Source organism: Aulonocara sp. 'chitande type north' Nkhata Bay, linkage group LG3, assembly GCF_057382095.1.
Source record: "Aulonocara sp. 'chitande type north' Nkhata Bay isolate Kocher_YH1m ecotype deep benthic linkage group LG3, A_spYH_male_GT1.1, whole genome shotgun sequence".
Lineage (NCBI taxonomy): Eukaryota > Metazoa > Chordata > Actinopteri > Cichliformes > Cichlidae > Aulonocara > Aulonocara sp. 'chitande type north' Nkhata Bay.
This window is the reverse complement of record NC_141346.1, coordinates 23,614,666-23,632,117: the sequence shown is the minus strand read 5'-3', so window position 1 is coordinate 23,632,117 and position 17,452 is coordinate 23,614,666. Positions and strand designations below refer to the sequence as shown.

Below are 17,452 nucleotides of genomic sequence, written 5' to 3'. Positions count from 1 at the left end.
GACAGCACAGCGAGACCTCTCTGCTTATGAGAGAGAGAAAGAAAAACAGGGCAAGTTTTAGGAGTGATGGCGAGAGAGAGAGAGAGAGAGAGAAAGACAGCAGAAAAAGAGAAAGAGCGAGTTTTGAGATGTGAGAGATTTGTGACATTTAGCATGTTTGCAGTGTGTAGTTAATGTGTTGTCTTGTGTAGTTAGTGTGTAGTGTTGTGGATAGTTTTGTGTTGTGTGTCAGAACAATGAGGCGACTGCTGTCTCCAGGTAGAAACAGGAGTGATACACCTGCTGCTGTCAGGCCTGCAGGTATCAGGCTGTGATGTTCTCCTTTATAGTGGACAGAAATTATGTTTTTGGAGTGGCACAAATAATTTTTGTGGCATCTTATTGATGCGGAACAGCTGCTTGTTCTGTAAATAGTTTGAAATGGTTATTTACAAAATCAAGGTAAAAGGTAAATGGACGCAAATAACTTTCTTGTTTGCAAAACTTGTGCACATGATTTTAAAATTGACAATTTAGACTTGGATTTAAAGTTATGAAATATGATTCATTAAACATGTTTGTTGCTGTTACAGTAAAAGAATAACTTTTTCTACTCAGATCTTATGTTTTTGTCTGATTTTAGATCAATTGTGTTAATACAGTATGCCAAAATGAAAACATAACTGTAAATTCAGACACATGAGGTTGTGCTAAAAAGAATGATACCAAACAAGGCAAAGTAAATAGTTTTCAAAGGTAAAATGTGGAGGGAAAATCACAGAGTACATGCAGAACTGAAGAATATGATATGAACAGAAGACATATTATCTTTAAATGTGTTTTGATGCATTAGCAGATATATTTATTCAATAAAATGCCAACATGAAATAAATTAATTTTAAAGTTGAATATTTCCAAGTCACATAACCTTCAAATTGACTTTCTCTTTGCAGCAGAGGTTTTGAGTTTTAGCTAAAACAAGCTGCTCTTTTGTTCCTGAATGTTAGTCCACCTCCATCTGATCCTGCAGATCTTCATCGTTTTCTTTCAGACATTCTTGTGATTCTGTTTGAACTGGCAGCATCTGCTGATCTTTGGTCCATTGAATGGGTTCATACGATTGTGATGTTGCAGCATATTGACTGTGAGCTGCATCATGAACATTCATATGATCATCATTTTGTTTTTTCACATACTTTTTTGGCTTTTTAAAATTCTGATGCTTGCGTGGTCTTCTTTCTTCCTCAACTTTCTGTTTCTTGACTGGTAGTGTGCAGACCTCATTCAGTTTCAGTGCATTTGGACGATGTCTACTCTGGTTATTCTTTTGATCATCACATGTCCGTTGCATCGGCTCCTCCTCCTGTTTTTCTTCCACACAGACGACTCTCTCTGTGAGACTGACAGATTCTTCCAGCTGCTGTTTTTCCTTTACCTTCACTTGTTGCTCCGCCTGCAGCTCTCCTTCATGTGGGAGTTGTAGTTTTTCTCTCTCCTTGTCTTTTCTCTTTGTTTCCTCAGATCTGAGCCCTTCATTAACCTCCAGCTCCTTTCCCTGAGCTCTTTCTTTCCTCTCTGCTCCTCTCAGTTTCTCTGGCTGCTCTCTGATTTTTTCTCGGCTCTGTTGACATGTTTCCTCTGGTTGTTTCTTGTGGTTTTGTCCTTGTATTTTCAGATGTGTATCCAGTGGAACTTGGACTGATGAAATCATGCTTTCTGTCTGACCCCTCTGTTCCTCTGGTTGGTTTTTATTGTCTTTCCTTATTTTCAGTTCTCCCTCATCTTTCTTTCTTTCCCTTCGTGTCTCTGATTGAAGCTTCCTCTGGTTTTCCTCTCTCTGTGGTTCTGCCTCCAGTTTTTCTCTCTGTGTCTCCTTCTGTGCCACAAACACAGAATATAGATTGTTTACTTCACCACTGTTTTCCTCTGCTCTCTTTTTCTTGGTGTCTGACTCTTTCATGTCCACATTTCTCTCCATCTGTCTTTTTTCTACAAGCTGCTCTTGTTGTGTCTCTTTTTCTCTCCATGGTTCCTGATCACTACTCAGATGAAAAGAAAAATTAAAGGACTTTTCTTCTCCTAGAAGCATGGTCTCCTCTTTATGTTCTTCTGAATATTCTTCAACCTCCATCAGATCTTCATCGTTTTCTTTCCGACATTCTTGTGGTTCTGTTTGAACTGGCAGCATCTGCTGATCTTTGGTCCATTGCATGGGTTCATACGATTGTGATGTTGTAGTACATCGACTGTGAGGAAAATTGTCAACGTCCATAAACTGATAATTTTGTTTGTTCTCTTTTACCTTTTGGGAATTCTGATGCTTCCTTGCTTGCATTTTCTCTTCCTTGACTGGCAGTGTGCAGACCCCATGTGGTTTTCTGCTCTGAGTGTCGACCTCCATCAGCTCCTCCTCCTGTCTTTCTTGTAGACAATTTTTTGTTCTTTGATTCTTCCTCTCTGTTTTTTCTTTTGTGCGATATTGGTTTTTATTGTCTTTCCTTATTTTCAGTTCTCTCTCATCTTTCTCTCTTTCCCTTCGTGTCTCTGATTGAAGCCTCCTCTGGTTTTCCTCTCTCTGTTGTTCTGCCTCCAGTTTTTCTCTCTGTGTCTCCTTCTGTGCCACAAACACAGAATAAAGATTGTTTACTTCACCACTGTTTTCCTCTGCTCTCTTTTTCTCAGTTTCTGACTCTTTTATGTCCACATTTCTCTCCATCTGTCTTTTTTCTACAAGCTGCTCCTGTTGGCTCTCTTTTTCTCTCCATGGTTCCTGATCACTGCTCAGATGAAAAGAAAAATTAAAGGACTTTGCTTCTCCTAATGGCATGGGCTCCTCTTTATGTTCTTCTGTAAATGGTGAAAACTGACATCCTAAATCAGTTTTTCCTGCTTGCATCTTTTTCTCTCTTTTACTTTCAGCCACCTCAGCTTTCATTCCCCTTACTGGCATCTCCTTTTCTTCATCTGTTTCTTGTTCTGTTGTAGACTGAGACACTTTTTCAGTCATAATAAACTGATTTATCCTGTCCACTCCTGTCCTCTGTGTTTTTATGTCATCTTTATTTCTCTGCTCTCTGGTGTCCACATCATGTGTTTCATGTCTTCCTCTCCTGCTCTGTTCTTCATGTGTTTCTTGTTTCATTTTAAACTGAGGCTCAGTTTTAGTCACAGCAGATGTTTTTGTTTCTGAACTGTCAGCGTCCACTTCTTTGCTCTGTTTCTTTTTGGTTTTTTTCATGACCATTTTCTTCTGTCTCTTTTTCTTTCCACTGTTGTTCACATCATCCTTTTCTTCTCTTCCTGTCATATCCTGTGTTTTGTGTTCCATCTTAATCAAAGACTCTTTGTCATTAACAGTAGATGCATTTATTCTCCTTTCTTGTGGACTCTCAGTGTCCCTTCCTTGCTCCGTTTCTGTCTCATGAACATCTTGTTGTGTTTCTCTTTCCGATTTAAAGTTTTTCTCTTCTCTGTTGCCCACATCATCTTCTTCTTCTCTTCCTGTCACTTCCTGTTCTTCTTTTGTTTCTTTTTCTATTGTAATCAAAGACTCTTTGTCATTAACAGTAGATGCATTTATTCTCTTTTCTTGTGGACTGTTTATCTTCTTTATTTGTTCTGTTTCTAAAACAAACTCATCTTGTTTGGTTTCTCTTTCATCTTCATGTCTTTGGTCTTCTCTGCTGTCCACATCATCATCTTCTTCTCTTCCTGTCATGAGTGGTTTGCTTTGTTCTTCCACCACCTGCATCCCACTGTTTTTAGAGCTGATCGTGTTTTTCTTCCTGGCCTGTTGAGCTCCGTCCTCCTCACTCTTCTTTTTTTCTGTTAAATAAAAGAAGCAGGAGAAATGGATGAAGAACAATATGAAACAAAGTTCTTGTTGTTTTTTTGTAAATGGGTAAAAGTGAGAAAAAATAAATAAATAACACATTAAAGTATTTGAAGCAACCTCAATAAATGAGCAGTGATTGAGATTTGGTGCCATCTAGTGGTGAATTTACAGATTACAACCGACTGTTTGCCTTGCGGATGCACAGAAACAGCGACAGACATCACCAGTGTTGGGGAGTAACGCAATACATGTACCACCGTTACATATTTAAAATACATAAAATGAGTAACTGTATTCCGCTACAGTTACCGTTTAAAAAGGTGGTATTCAGAATACAGTTACTCTGTTGAAATAAATGGATTACACGGTGGTATTTTCCAGTTTCATATGTTAATCTATGCCCTCTCTATTTTTGGTATTTCCACATCGTGGAAACCAAACAAAACATTCATTAAGAGGCTCTAATGTCTGTGTCTCAATCTCACAGCCCATGTCACCTCTACTTCCGGCCCACATACTGACCTGAAGAAATATTTTTGAAAGTGATTGTTCAAAAACTTATTCAATATGAAGGCAATAGGCAGAGTGTTACAGGCACAGCCCTAAAGAATGTAGCCTCATGGCCAGTGTAGCCCAGTTGTAACTAAGCTATTAAGACTCGACTGCAGCCTTTCAATGCCTCTTTCTGTCTCTTGCTAGCAAAGTTGACCCAGACAACAAAGTAAAGCTAGTTTTCGGCTACGAGCCCGACATGAACCCGACGTATTAGCCAGAGGTCCGTTTACTACGGTTCGGAGCCGCAGACCTGTTTTCTATACGCGTGGAATAGTTTTATATACGGGATCACTCCAAAAAGGCCAGTCTTACCTAATGTCCACCCTACTCTTACTCATTTTATATTAAGATTTAAAAATCTAGTTGGTATTGGTATGGCAAGTATCCTTCAGTAATAGTAATAAATCACACAGCCATAGTACATGCATGTAGTTGTAAAAAGCATGATTAATCCAAAGTATTCTGTTACGTTACTCTCATTGAGTAACGTAACAGAATATATTACAAAATACTGTTTGGGGCATGTATTCTGTAATCTGTAGTGGAATACATTTTAAAAGTAACCTTCCCAACACTGGACACCACACATGAGTAGTCATCTATATTCTTGAACTTTTTGGCTCCATCTATCCTAATGACCTCATAGTACCAAATCACCCCAATATAACACGTTGTCATGAGACTGATATCTAAAATATTCCCTCTCTCATGCTGTCTCCCTCCTCTCCCTTTGTCTTTAACCAACAGTAGCACTGTTTCCATGAGCATCCTGTTTATCAACAGCTCTGGAGACACTTGTTGTTAATCCAAGCCTCAACAGATCCAGTATGGAAATATGGGACCGGCACTGGGAGTACATTGATTTTTTGGGGGGAAAGTTTGCGTCCTGTGGGTTCCTAGTTGGTGACAGTTTCTGAATATGTTTTTTCTTTTATTTCATTCATTCATTCATTCAAGCCAAAATACATTCTTACAGCCAAAAAATACAATACACTAGAAATGTTGGTGGATTTTGAGTTTCTCTACTAATAAACAATGATGAGCAGAAGACAACAATTCTACTCTTCAGGTGATTTTTGTGCTAATAGATCCCTTTAAATCTTTCACACTGGACTCAGAAATATTTTTAGAAGTAACACATAAAATCATTTCTTGATAGATTGATTGATTATAGGAGAAATAATATTAATTATTATTATTATTTACGAGGTTAAAACAATTATTCATCATTTAGAGAAAACAATGACTTACTGAATTTTCCTCTTCTCCACTTCCATACAAAGAAAACTGCACCAATTAGAAGAAGAACAACAGCAACACTGACAGCCGAGGCAACAGTGACATTTGGAATACTGATTGGACGACTGGGTGGACCAGAAGGACTGACCAAGAAGAAATCATCTGAAATTAATAAAACAATTCATAATTCATTGTTTACAATATATATTAGTACAATATCATTCTTTGATTCATATCTTTAACACTTCTTCTCTCAGACCTTTATGGGTCACCAAATCATATGCGTCCATCTCTCCCCATCCCAGCATCCTCCTCTGTCACCTCTCTTACGCACTTGCCATTGCTCGTTGTCGCCCCCCCCCTCAGTCCCCCAATTCACAAAAATTTAATTCACACCATTAAATAAAACATTCGATTTACCTGGAACATGTATGTGTGTCTCTCTGCTCTGGTTGGTGTTCCTCTGTTGGACTCTGCAGGTGATGTTGTTGCTGTGTCTCTTCTCCACAATCACTCTGCTGCTGACAGTATAGAGGTCATCAGGACCTCTGAGGGTCTCTGTAGGTCCAACAGAGAGGAGGTTTCCCTCACCGTCCAACCACAGCAGCTCAGGCTCTGGATACCAGCCTGCAGACTCACACTGTAACACCACTCCACTGATGGTTTTATTGAGGCCTGCAAAGCTGATAACAGGTGAGGAGACGGCACCTGGAAAAAGAGGCTTGTCTCACTTCACAGCTGGTGGACTTTGAACATAGTTCTGACTTCAATCTTTTCCTAACTGATAATGAGTTGTGTAACTTAATGAATGATAAGGCTTGTTTACTTTGTTGTAATATTTGTAATACTGGACACTACTACCAGAGAATACTGGAGAATAGAGAGATTATTTCTCAGCATAAACAAATGTTTTTGTGATATGTACCAATTGCTTGCCATGGAAATTGTCATGGAAATTGAAATATTGTCTTTATCTTTCTCTCTGCTACTAGCCTCTGAGGTGTGTGTTATGGAGACAGATTTTGGATTTTGAACTTCATGGTTCAATTCTTATCAACTCTGAGTTTCAGAGTTTTCTATTCTTTTGGCTAATGTTAGCCAATGTTAGCTGATGTTTAATAGTAAATGAATTGTTCTTAATAGAAGAAGCTAAATAACTTAGACATCCACTTACTAACAACAAGTTGAACATTAGAGTCTTTACGCAGGTCTGGAACAAAGCATCTGTATTTTCCCTCATCAGACGGTTTTACTCTGGAGATCTTCAGAGAAAGTTCTCCATGTTTCATTTCATTAATAAACAGAGATGTTCTGCCCTTGTAGGATGGATTTTGTAACTCAGGTCTCTCCGGCCACACATGGACTAATCTGAGGTCCAGGTCAGGTCTACTCCACTCCACAGTCATGTCTGAAGCATCCATGGTTGGGTAGAGGTAACATGGCAAAATGATGTCATTACCAATGGTTGCAGCAACTGGCTGATTTGGACCAATCACCTCTGACTGACCTGAGACAACAAAGGCTTCTGTTTTTATTTCACACAGAAATGAACAACAAACCTTGTTATTACTGTAAGCACATAACAGTTTGGTATAATTCCAGTGAGTCAGTGACTGGCGAACTTAACTAATGTGGTAACTTTGAATGTCTAAAAAAATAACATCAGCAGTTATGGATATTATTAATTAAATAATAGAAATATCACAGATTTGGCCAGTTCATCGTGTTATTCCCAGTGAGAAAAGTAATAAAGAACTTAACCTTGAGATGAGAGTATGTCATGGCTGCACTTACAGCCACACAGTGGCAACATAAACCATATTAGTGTAGAGGCTTTTACATAACGTTGCATTTACATTTGTCTTTAAATATAGGAATTAATTTACAGGACAATGAAGTTTGGTTTAGAATTAATTCACATATCCACATAACACTGCGTGTGTTACTGCGTTACTAAAACCGTGATTTTTTTGCGACAATGTCTCATGACATTGACGTAAGCGAGTGCGACGTTCATGACAACAGCTGTGTGCAGATCAATAATGGATAATAAATCGAGTGCGGGAGAGAGTATGAGCGTGCAGCATTTAAAGCGTGGAAGTACTGACCTTATTTTAAGTTTGATTCCATAAAAAGTGACAAAAACATTAGTGTCCGTTGTGCGTGGGAAGAAAATTTATTTTTACAGAGAATAAAAACCCTAAACTTCCAAGCAAGCTCCGAGTGCGCTACCACGTAATGGGAAACTCACAGAGAAACTCGCGGATTCTTCAACTGACCACTGCAACACACCTGCACCAGGGTAAACCTCCGCCTACCCTACTCCTGGTTTACAGGTGAAAATAGAGCAACAGGACCGCTAGTCTTTGATTTTATTTATTTTCTGCTGTGTTTTACTTGCATCTATTTGAAAGACTGAGTGTAAACACGAAAAAATATTTTATTTTATGTGCTGGAATGTGCAGAAAATAGGTTTAAATTTTAAACAAATTTCTTCAAGTCAGAGAATGTTGCATATAATTTAATTTTTACTTGATGCATAAAGTTAAAAGATTAAAAGTAATAAAACAAGTTTTATTGTTTTATTAGTTTTTTATTATTTTTTAAAAGGGACTTTTCCATTTGATTACATTTTGTATGATGGATTATGCAGAAAAAGTAGAATTGGGCTGAAAGATCTATCGCTTTATCACCTATTCAGGTTGTAAATCGTGTTTTTAAAAAGTAACTAAGTAACTAAGTAATTAATTACTTTTGAAAATAAGTAATCAGTAAAGTAACGGTATTACTTTTTGGGGGAAGTAATCTGTAATTAGTTACTGATTACTTTTTTCAAGTGACTTGACCAACACTGTTCACGACAGATGGCAACCCCTCCCTGAACCTGGTTTCTGCCTGTTAAAAGGGGATTCTTTCTTCCCACTGTTGCCAAAGTGCTTGCTGATTGGGGGTCATTTCATTGGTGGGGTTTACTCTGATCTCTCTGTATTATTGTTATCTTTACCTTTTAATACAATGCACCTTGAGGCAACTGTTGTTGTAGAAATAAAACTGAAATGAAATTAATTGAAACGAAAGTACACTGAAGAATTTTACAAGAAAATAAACATTAAGGCAGTTTTTTAAACAGAAATAGATTTTGGGAGTCCTATGATATAAAAATAAATATCTAAAGTTGCTTCTATGAATAAATTTGTTCATAACCTGCCGGAAAAAAAAATACTTGCTTGTTTTGCATCTTGACTTTGTCTCTTTGTTGATGTTGCTGGCTTTGGCATTTTATTACTTTTAGAGTAACATTTTGTGTCAGTTTTTTAAACAGTGTATGAGGTATTTGTACATGGTATATGGAAGGCTGTTAAGATGTTTTTAGTATATTATATGTGTGTGTGTGTGTTTGTGTATGTTTATGTTTGACCACACACAGTGCTAATAAATTATTATTAGTAGTATTATTAGCATCATTGTTATAGATTATTACAGATTGTTAGGGTGATCGTAGCTCAAGCAGTTCGTCTTGTAATCGGAAGGTTGTCGGTTCGAGCCCCAGCTCTGTTTGTCTCGGTTGTTGTGTCCTTGGGCAAGACACTTCACCTACCACCTACTGGTGTTGGCCAGAGGGGCCGATGGCGCGATATGGCAGCCTCGCTTCTGTCAGTCTGCCCCAGGGCAACTGTGGCAACAACTGTAGCCTCTATCAGTGTGTGAATGTGAGAGTGAATGAATAGTGGAATTGTAAAGCGCTATATGAATGCAATCCATTATTATTATTATTATTATTATTATTATAGATTATTTACTTGCTCTAAATTGTAGAATATTTAGTTTATTTTGGGTTTGGTACATTTTTTAATCACTGTTATTTGTAATTTCATTTTCATTTTCTTTACACCACTAGAAGGAGATCCTTTCAGATTCAGATCACCATGGTTAGGAGTTTGTTGGATTTTCCTCTGTAATTTTAAAGCTTCTACGTTGGTAAATGTTGCACCACCACTGTTTGTGTGTCACCATTGTTTTTGGACTCCTGGAACTCATGGTCACGTGATCCATGTCAACCCTTGACTGTCTAAAAAGTAACTCATTTTTAACTCATCTCACTGTCCAGACACTGTCCAGACTTAATCCTTAATCCTTAATCCGAGAAACTGGTCATAGATTTTGTTCAGTCAAGTGTACACCCATAAGGAAGAGGATTTCATAGTTAAAATCTCATCATGCTTTAATATTTTCATAATGGTTTAACTATGTGTCAGTAAATATTATTATTAATAGAATTATTATTTTGCAGGTTCAACAAACTCACATAGCTTGATTCAATCTTTAATATGTACAGTTATTTCAACTGCTTCAGATATTATAAGTCCATTCAATGGGTGTCAGAAATCAGATTCTAAATTGACTGATAACATCCAAAGCCAGTGGTTATTTAGCAAATAACAGAAGGCCCGCAACACTGCCTTTAGGTCAGGAGATGCACACGCCTACAGCACAGCCAGGGCTAATCTAAAGAAGGGCATCAAAAAAGCCAAACACCATTACAAAAAGAAGGTAGAAGAACACTTCTCCAACTCCAACCCCCGACGCATGTGGCAAGGACTCCAGACCATTACAGACTACAGGACCACCAAACCCTCCCCCGCATCCTCTGATGTCTCCTTCCTCAACGAGCTCAACAACTTTTATGCTCGTTTTGAGCGAGGGAACCCCACAACCACAAACAAAGCAGACATGACGCCAGACCACCAACCTCTGACTCTCTCCCCCACCGATGTAGGAGCGGTGCTGAGCAGGATCAATGTCCACAAGGCTGCAGGTCCTGATGGCATCCCCGGGCGTGTTCTCAGAGCGTGTTCTGGGGAGCTTGCAGGAGTGCTCACAGACATATTCAATCTGTCCTTGGCCCACGCTGTGGTACCGGCCTGCTTCAAATCCACCTCCATCGTCCCGATACCCAAAAACTCCAACCCATCTTGCCTCAATGATTACCGCCCAGTAGCACTCACCCCCATCATCACTAAGTGCTTAGAGCAGCTGGTCCTAGCACACTTCAAATCCTGTCTCCCCCCCACCCTGGACCCCCACCAATTCGCATACCGCCAGAACAGGAGCACAGAGGATGCAGTCTCCATCGCACTGCACTCCGTCCTCTCACACCTGGACAACAACAACACCTATGCCAGAATGCTGTTTATAGACTTCAGTTCAGCGTTCAATACAATCCACCCCTCACAACTCATCAGGAAACTGACAGACCTGGGCATCAGTTCCCTCATCTGCAAATGGTTACTGGACTTCCTGACCAACCGCCCCCAACATGTCCGGCTGGATAACCACTGTTCATCTACAATCACGATGAACACCGGTGTACCACAAGGCTGTGTGATGAGCCCTTTCCTCTACTCCCTCTTCACCCACGACTGCAGACCTGCTGATGGTTCCAACACCATCATTAAGTTTGCAGATGACACCACGGTGATTGGCCTCATCAGTGACAACGATGAGGCTGCCTACAGGGAGGAGGTGGATCGTCTGGCTGAGTGGTGCGACAGAAACAACCTGCTGCTTAACACTGAGAAGACCAAGGAGCTCATCGTGGACTACAGGAGGAATGCTGACCCACATCCACCCATCCACATTAAGGGGACGGCTGTGGAGCGTGTGAGCAGCTTCAAGTTCCTGGGAGTCCACATCTCTGAGGATCTCACCTGGACAACCAACTGCTCCAAGCTGGTCAAGAAGGCTCACCAGCGCCTCTTCTTCTTGAGGACTCTGAGGAAGAACCACCTGTCCTCAGACATCCTGGTGAACTTCTATCGTTGCACCATCGAGAGCATCCTGACCAACTGTATAACAGTCTGGTACGGGAACTGCTCTGCCTCGGACCGGAAGGCGTTGCAGAGGGTCGTGAAAACTGCCCAGCGCATCGCCGGAGCACCACTTCCTGCCATAAAAGACATCTACAGGAAGCGGTGTCTGAAAAGGGCTGGGAAAATCATCAAAGACCCCAGTCACCCATCACATGGACTCTTCACCCTCCTGCCCTCTGGGAGGAGCTACAGGAGCCTCCGGACTAAGACCACCAGGTACCGGAACAGCTTCTTCCCCACAGCTGTCAGACTCCTGAACTCTGCCTCCTGACATCTGACCCACGTTAACACATGGACTGAACATACACACACCCACAATGGACAACTGTACCCTCAAACACACAATAATAACATGGACTGAACCACCACTCACAACCACCAGCACTTTATATAGCCTCTGTAGAAACTATCTACACCCTCACTTATCTTAACTGCACTACTGTATAGCTCTGTGTAAATAATCATTCTGTACATTCGATAATCTTTAATCCTACAACTGTTTACAACTTGCATAGTTCCCATTTCTGTATAGCTGTATATCTCAGATTTCTGTAAAGTTATTTATTTCATATTCTGTATAGTTTTTCATATTTATATCCTGTTCATAGCTTGTACTCACTACAGCCTGTACATACTTATAGTTATAGAATATTCACAACATACTTCATACCGTGTACATTATATACCATAATAGACCCATTTCTGTAATATACTCACATATCTATATTATTGCTAATATATATTGTAATATATCTATATCACTAAAGCACTTCTGGATGGATGCAAACTGCATTTCGTTGCCCTGTACCTGTGACATGTGCAATGACAATAAAGTTGAATTCTATTCTATTCTATTCTATTCTATTCTACTTTGATATAGTCCCTCAATACTATAACATTTGTGAATTAATGTGTCAGATGATTTGTAATACTAATGCTCTTACCATCAGAATTAAGAGATATCAAAAAATGTGTTGCCACCATGAAATTATACTAGTACTACTTGCTAGTCATGACATTTCATGATCTGATATACAAACCCAGCTTCCAAAAAGCGGGCATGCTCTAAAAAGTAATTAAAAATAAAATGCAATGATTTGCCAATTACAGAAAATCATTTTAATCATAATAGAACATAGAAAATATTGTAAACCTCAGACATTATACTATTTGACGAAAAATATTAGTTCATTTTGAATTTGTTTGCCGCCACACGTCTTAAAAACATTGGACCAAGGAAACAAAAGGCTGGAAATGTAAGTGATATTAAAAAGAAAGAACATCTGGAAGAACATTTTTCAAGTAATTAGATTAGTTGGCAACAAGTCAGTAACATAACTGTGTATAAAAAGAGCATCGCAGTGTGGCAGAGTATCTCAAAAGTAAAGATGTGCAGTTCAACAATCTGTAAAAGGACTGTCTACAAATTGTGGAACAATTGTAGGATAATGTTTTACAACGTAAAATTGTGGAGACTTAGAATATCTTATCATGTACAGTACATGATATTATAAAAAGATTCAGAGAATCTGGAGAAATTGCTGTCAATGTACATACACAGAAAAATTAAACAAAACAATTTCATCACAGTAGAAACCAGAAAAAATATATAAATGCTTTAGCTGTGTAAATATACCATTATAAGAAAAATATTAAGTATGTGATGACAGCAACACGTCTCAAACATGTTGGGATAGGGCCATGTTCACCACTGTGTAGCAGAGCTGTAAACATCTGGAATCTGAGGAGACCAGTTGCTGGACTTTTGGGTGAGAATGTTGTCTCATTCTTGACTGATAAAGGATTTTAGGTACTTAGCAGTCTTCTATCATCTTTGTTGGATTTTGCATTTTATAATGTGCAAAATGTTTTTAACTGGTGAAAAGTCTGAACTGCAGGCAAGTCAGTTAAGAACTTATATTCTATTCTACTATGAAGCAGTGCTGTTGTAAAAGATGTGGTTTTCTATTATCTTGATAAAATATGTAAGGCCTTCCCTGAAAAACATGTCATCTAGATTGGAGCATAAGATCTGTATTTACCTTTAACCACTGATGATGCTTTTCCAAGATGTGCAAGATGCCAATTCTATAGGCACTAATGTAGTCCTGTACAATCAGAGATAACAAGATGGTCCAGAACACGGTGTCCATTTTTTCTTAAAATGATTTAGACCCAGTCATGTACTGTCCTGTTGCCAGTTAATGTAATTAAATGCAAAGTGTTCCTCCAGTTGTTTCTTTTTAGTAATACTTACTTTTCCAGGATTACCTTTCAAATTCAAAATAAATAATGTTTTTTGTAGTGGTTGTCTGTCTTTTTGTGTTAGCCCTTTGACAAACTGGCAACCTGTCCGGGGTGTACCCTGCCTCGAGCCCTGTGGTAGTTGGGACAGGCTCCAGCCACCCAGTGAGCATTAGTTACATACGCAGAGGATGGATGGAATCTTTCTTTTGTTCAATAATAAATAAAATATGTGTTTTATGTAATTTGCAAATCATTATCTATTGTATCAATATTACAAATGATTTAACACATTCACTCATGAAGCCAAGCAACTATATCAAAAGTTTAATACTGGCTAAACACCTGTATAAATATACTTAAGTCAAACAGTGTCAGTTTTTCCAGCCTGCAAACCTTTTTTTTTTCCCAGCATGTCATTATATGAGTTTTTGGAAGGTGTGTGCTATTGATATGTACAGTTAAACTACTATGAGATGGCCAGTGTCTGGCTGTGCAGTATGGTAGTCACTGATTATTTTTATACAGTGGACACTCGAGATGGTCCCTTAATCATACATAAATTTAAATATTCATTTCTGTATGTAAACATATGGTTGATTCTGTTTATCTGGACATTTAGGATTTTCTTACCTGGATGATTGAGCATGCATCAAAACATGAATCTACAATTTATCTTTTATTTATATAAATGAATGACTGGATAATTTACCTTGACACAAGGATATCAGACCAAGGACAATACAAGTGTACAAAACACTGAAGACATCAAAGCAAGGATTAAGCATCCTACAGGTCTGGGGGAAAAAAAGAATACAGACAGACACTTAATACTTATTATTTATTATAATTTTCTTCTATGCTATGGATAAACTACTTAAACTGTATTCCTGTTCCCACTAACTGTAATGATATCATGAGGACAAATCAGGTGACGTCACTGTTTTACATTAAGAAGTGAACAACATGGTCCGATCCGAATAAAGACGTATAACAGGCTGGATCCATCAAATCTTTTAACCCAATTATGCAATAGTTCCGTTCATTTAATTCAGAATGTACTGCTCGAAAAAAGACCTGTTGCTTTCCTTTGTGTACTCCGTCATCTTCGAAGCAGAACAGGCTTCATCTTAGTTTCACTTTCATTTGCAGTTACATTAAAACAGACTTCTATGGAAATGTGTTTTTACATAAATGTGTCTTATTTTAGATGTGCAGCATCTGGATTATTTAAAAAAAAAAAACGTAATTATTTAAAGCTTAATTCAGTATTTCGTGACGTCCAAATCAAAAGAGAAAGTCCAGCAGGAATTCGGTGACGAAATTAAATGTCCCTGAATTAACTTACAGGCTATGAAAACGAAATGGTCCGATTATATGATGCTAATGTATTTGTATTTATTTTTTACAACTTTCTATAATAAAAAAAAAGTGAACAAAAAAGTACAAGTGTGGTAACCTGCGCCACTCCCACAGGACAAAGGCAGCACTGTCCTTGTTTTAAATTAAATCAAAATAATCTTTTTTTTCTCCTCGAAAGTCCGAGCAGAGCACATTATACACATGTATGGAATCATACCTGCAAACCCAGTATTTCGGAAAGCTCCCTGTCAGCGATCAATGACCAAAATCAAAGAAAGAGTAAAGAGTAAATACTCTTTCCGCTCACTTGCTGCAAAAGGTGAGCTTCCGCATATCTTTGGCGGCTGGACCGATTAGATTTGTTTACATAATCCACTCTCCGTGTTCCAAATGCTGAATCCGCAGATTCATCATTTTCACTTCAGGGAAAAAAGGTCTCCAGCTCGTGCAAATGCATACGCGTATCAACATTATATTATCTTCAGACAAGGAAATTATCTTAATTTAATTTTTTTTTTTTTTTTTTTTTTTTTTTTTTTTTTTTTTTTTACAAAGTATTCCGCCTGGTAACCCTCTCTTACAGATAACGAGCCGACGTCTTCCTCAAGGCACCACCGATCAGCTCGACTGACCCTGAAGTTACAGCCTGTTCACCTGATAGGGAACAGCTGAAGGGGAACCAAGTTACCTGGCGACGGCCGCGGTTTAATGTGGAACTACGGTGGCTGGGAAGTGCAAAGCGCAACAAATTAAAAAAAAAAAAAAAAAACAGCAACAAATTAAAAATCTGCAACAAATTAAAAATCTGCATCAAATTAAAAATCCACAACAAATTAAAAAAAATGCAACAAATTAAAAAACCGCAACAAATTAAAAATCCATGCTGACTTAACAAAGCTTCAAACCTGCTTTTCAGATGGTCTAATATTTAAAATAAACAGGTTTCAGTACAGATCTGTTCTCCACTGTATCACTCTTTTATTTTACACACAACAGTGAAACTAAACTCAGCGGAGACTGCAGCAGAGAAGTCAGATACATCACACAGGAAAGAAAAGTGTTGTTTTTCCAGGATTTATTGTTTACGAAGTTTACCTTTGACGTCATGTCCGGCTGTGGGGGCGCCAGATTACAAAACAGAGACTTGCATTGTCTCAAATTCTTAAAATATTTCATTGAATGAGTCTATCTTCTTCCAAAACTTAAACACGTTTTATCTTGTTCACACAGTTTTGACATCATGTTGTGGAGCCACTTTTCAGTAAAACTCTAAACAGTCACTGAAACCCATTTTTCACAGTGATTTACTGATGACATGGGATCGAAGCAACTGGAGGCAACAACTAAACACGACTACAACAAATACAACACTAGTTAAACACAACAACTCAGAATTGTTCACACCTGCTGCTGATTGCCGATGTCATTTACATGCATTGAGCCAGAGCCAGGAGGCCTGAGCCAACAATGCATGGACAAAAAGAGGCAGGGGAGGTCAGGAGAGTAAATATAATTTCAGCAATTCGGAAACCACAGAATGATAATGATAATAATTATGTGGAAAAAGTTTAACATATGATATTAACATATGCCACACAGAGATCATATCATCTATTAACATATTTCTTACTTCCACACCCTTTTTATACATGTTAACTTTACTTAAAATTATAATTTTTTATAATAATGAAAAAGATAGTGATTTAAATAAGAGACAGAAACAAAGACACTACAGATAGTGTTACAGATTACAGATTGTTTTACAACTGTTTGGCACATTTTTTGAAATGTTTACTTGGTAAAATTAGAAAATTAACTTATACTCTCAAAACATCAAATTCTTCTGGAAAAAAAAAAGCACACAACAATGTGCTTAACAGTTGTTAAAACCTGTTCGTCATTCAAATAAAATGTGTTATGCTCGTCAACACAGACCTGGAAATAAATTCTGAATATTTAATCTTCAAAAATGCATTTCTTTGTGCTGTCATTGTTGTTTTTAAAACAACACAGCAAGCAGTCTCATATAGGCTCATGTTATTTCTGCTGTACTTTAAAACTGGTGGTCCTAATATCCCAAAAGCATTGCACATGTGTTTTTTTGTCACGGTTCTGAGTCAGTGTTGACCCAGCATTTTGAGTTTCTTATGTTTGCTCAGTGTTGCGTCATACTCTTACATTATCTGTGTGTTCCGTCCGTCTGCCTGCCCAGTTTATTTTTGTATTCTCAGTTTAGTTTAGTTTCTGTTCCGTTGCTCCAGCAATAAAGCTGTGTGTTTTGAGTTCACGTCTGCCTCAGAGTGCTGCATTTTCGGTCCTATCTCCCTGTCTGCCCGCACACAGCCATGACATTTTTGGGTGAAAAAGA

General features: G+C 38.2%; 1 protein-coding gene and 1 long non-coding RNA gene across 2 annotated transcripts; one reads left to right on the top strand and one right to left on the bottom strand.

Moving 5' to 3' along the window:
* Positions 1-816: 816 nt before the first annotated feature.
* Positions 817-15,484, bottom strand: LOC147334660 (uncharacterized). The gene is made up of 6 exons (XM_086273887.1): positions 15,302-15,484; positions 14,435-14,519; positions 6,783-7,115; positions 6,029-6,316; positions 5,621-5,770; positions 817-3,804 (listed from the first exon to the last, which is right to left on the bottom strand). Exons 2-6 carry the CDS (start codon positions 14,508-14,510, stop codon positions 983-985), a joined length of 3,669 nt encoding a protein of 1,222 aa, XP_086130013.1. The 5' UTR covers positions 14,511-14,519; positions 15,302-15,484; the 3' UTR covers positions 817-982.
* On the top strand, positions 6,068-6,924 carry LOC147334661 (uncharacterized). The gene is made up of 2 exons (XR_015126360.1): positions 6,068-6,301; positions 6,601-6,924. It is a non-coding gene; the product is annotated as an uncharacterized LOC147334661 (long non-coding RNA).
* Positions 15,485-17,452: the final 1,968 nt, after the last annotated feature.

Excerpts from the sequence above, each read along its gene's own strand:
- LOC147334660 (XM_086273887.1), bottom strand. The coding sequence starts at position 14,510 with ATGCTTAATCCTTGCTTTGATGTCTTCAGTGTTTTGTACACTTGTATT. Across the intron at positions 7,116-14,434 it reads TCTGATATCCTTGTGTCAAG|GTCAGTCAGAGGTGATTGGT; the intron begins GTAAATTATCCA and ends TTGTTGTCTCAG. Across the intron at positions 6,317-6,782 it reads TAATGTTCAACTTGTTGTTA|GTGCCGTCTCCTCACCTGTT; the intron begins GTAAGTGGATGT and ends CTCTTTTTCCAG.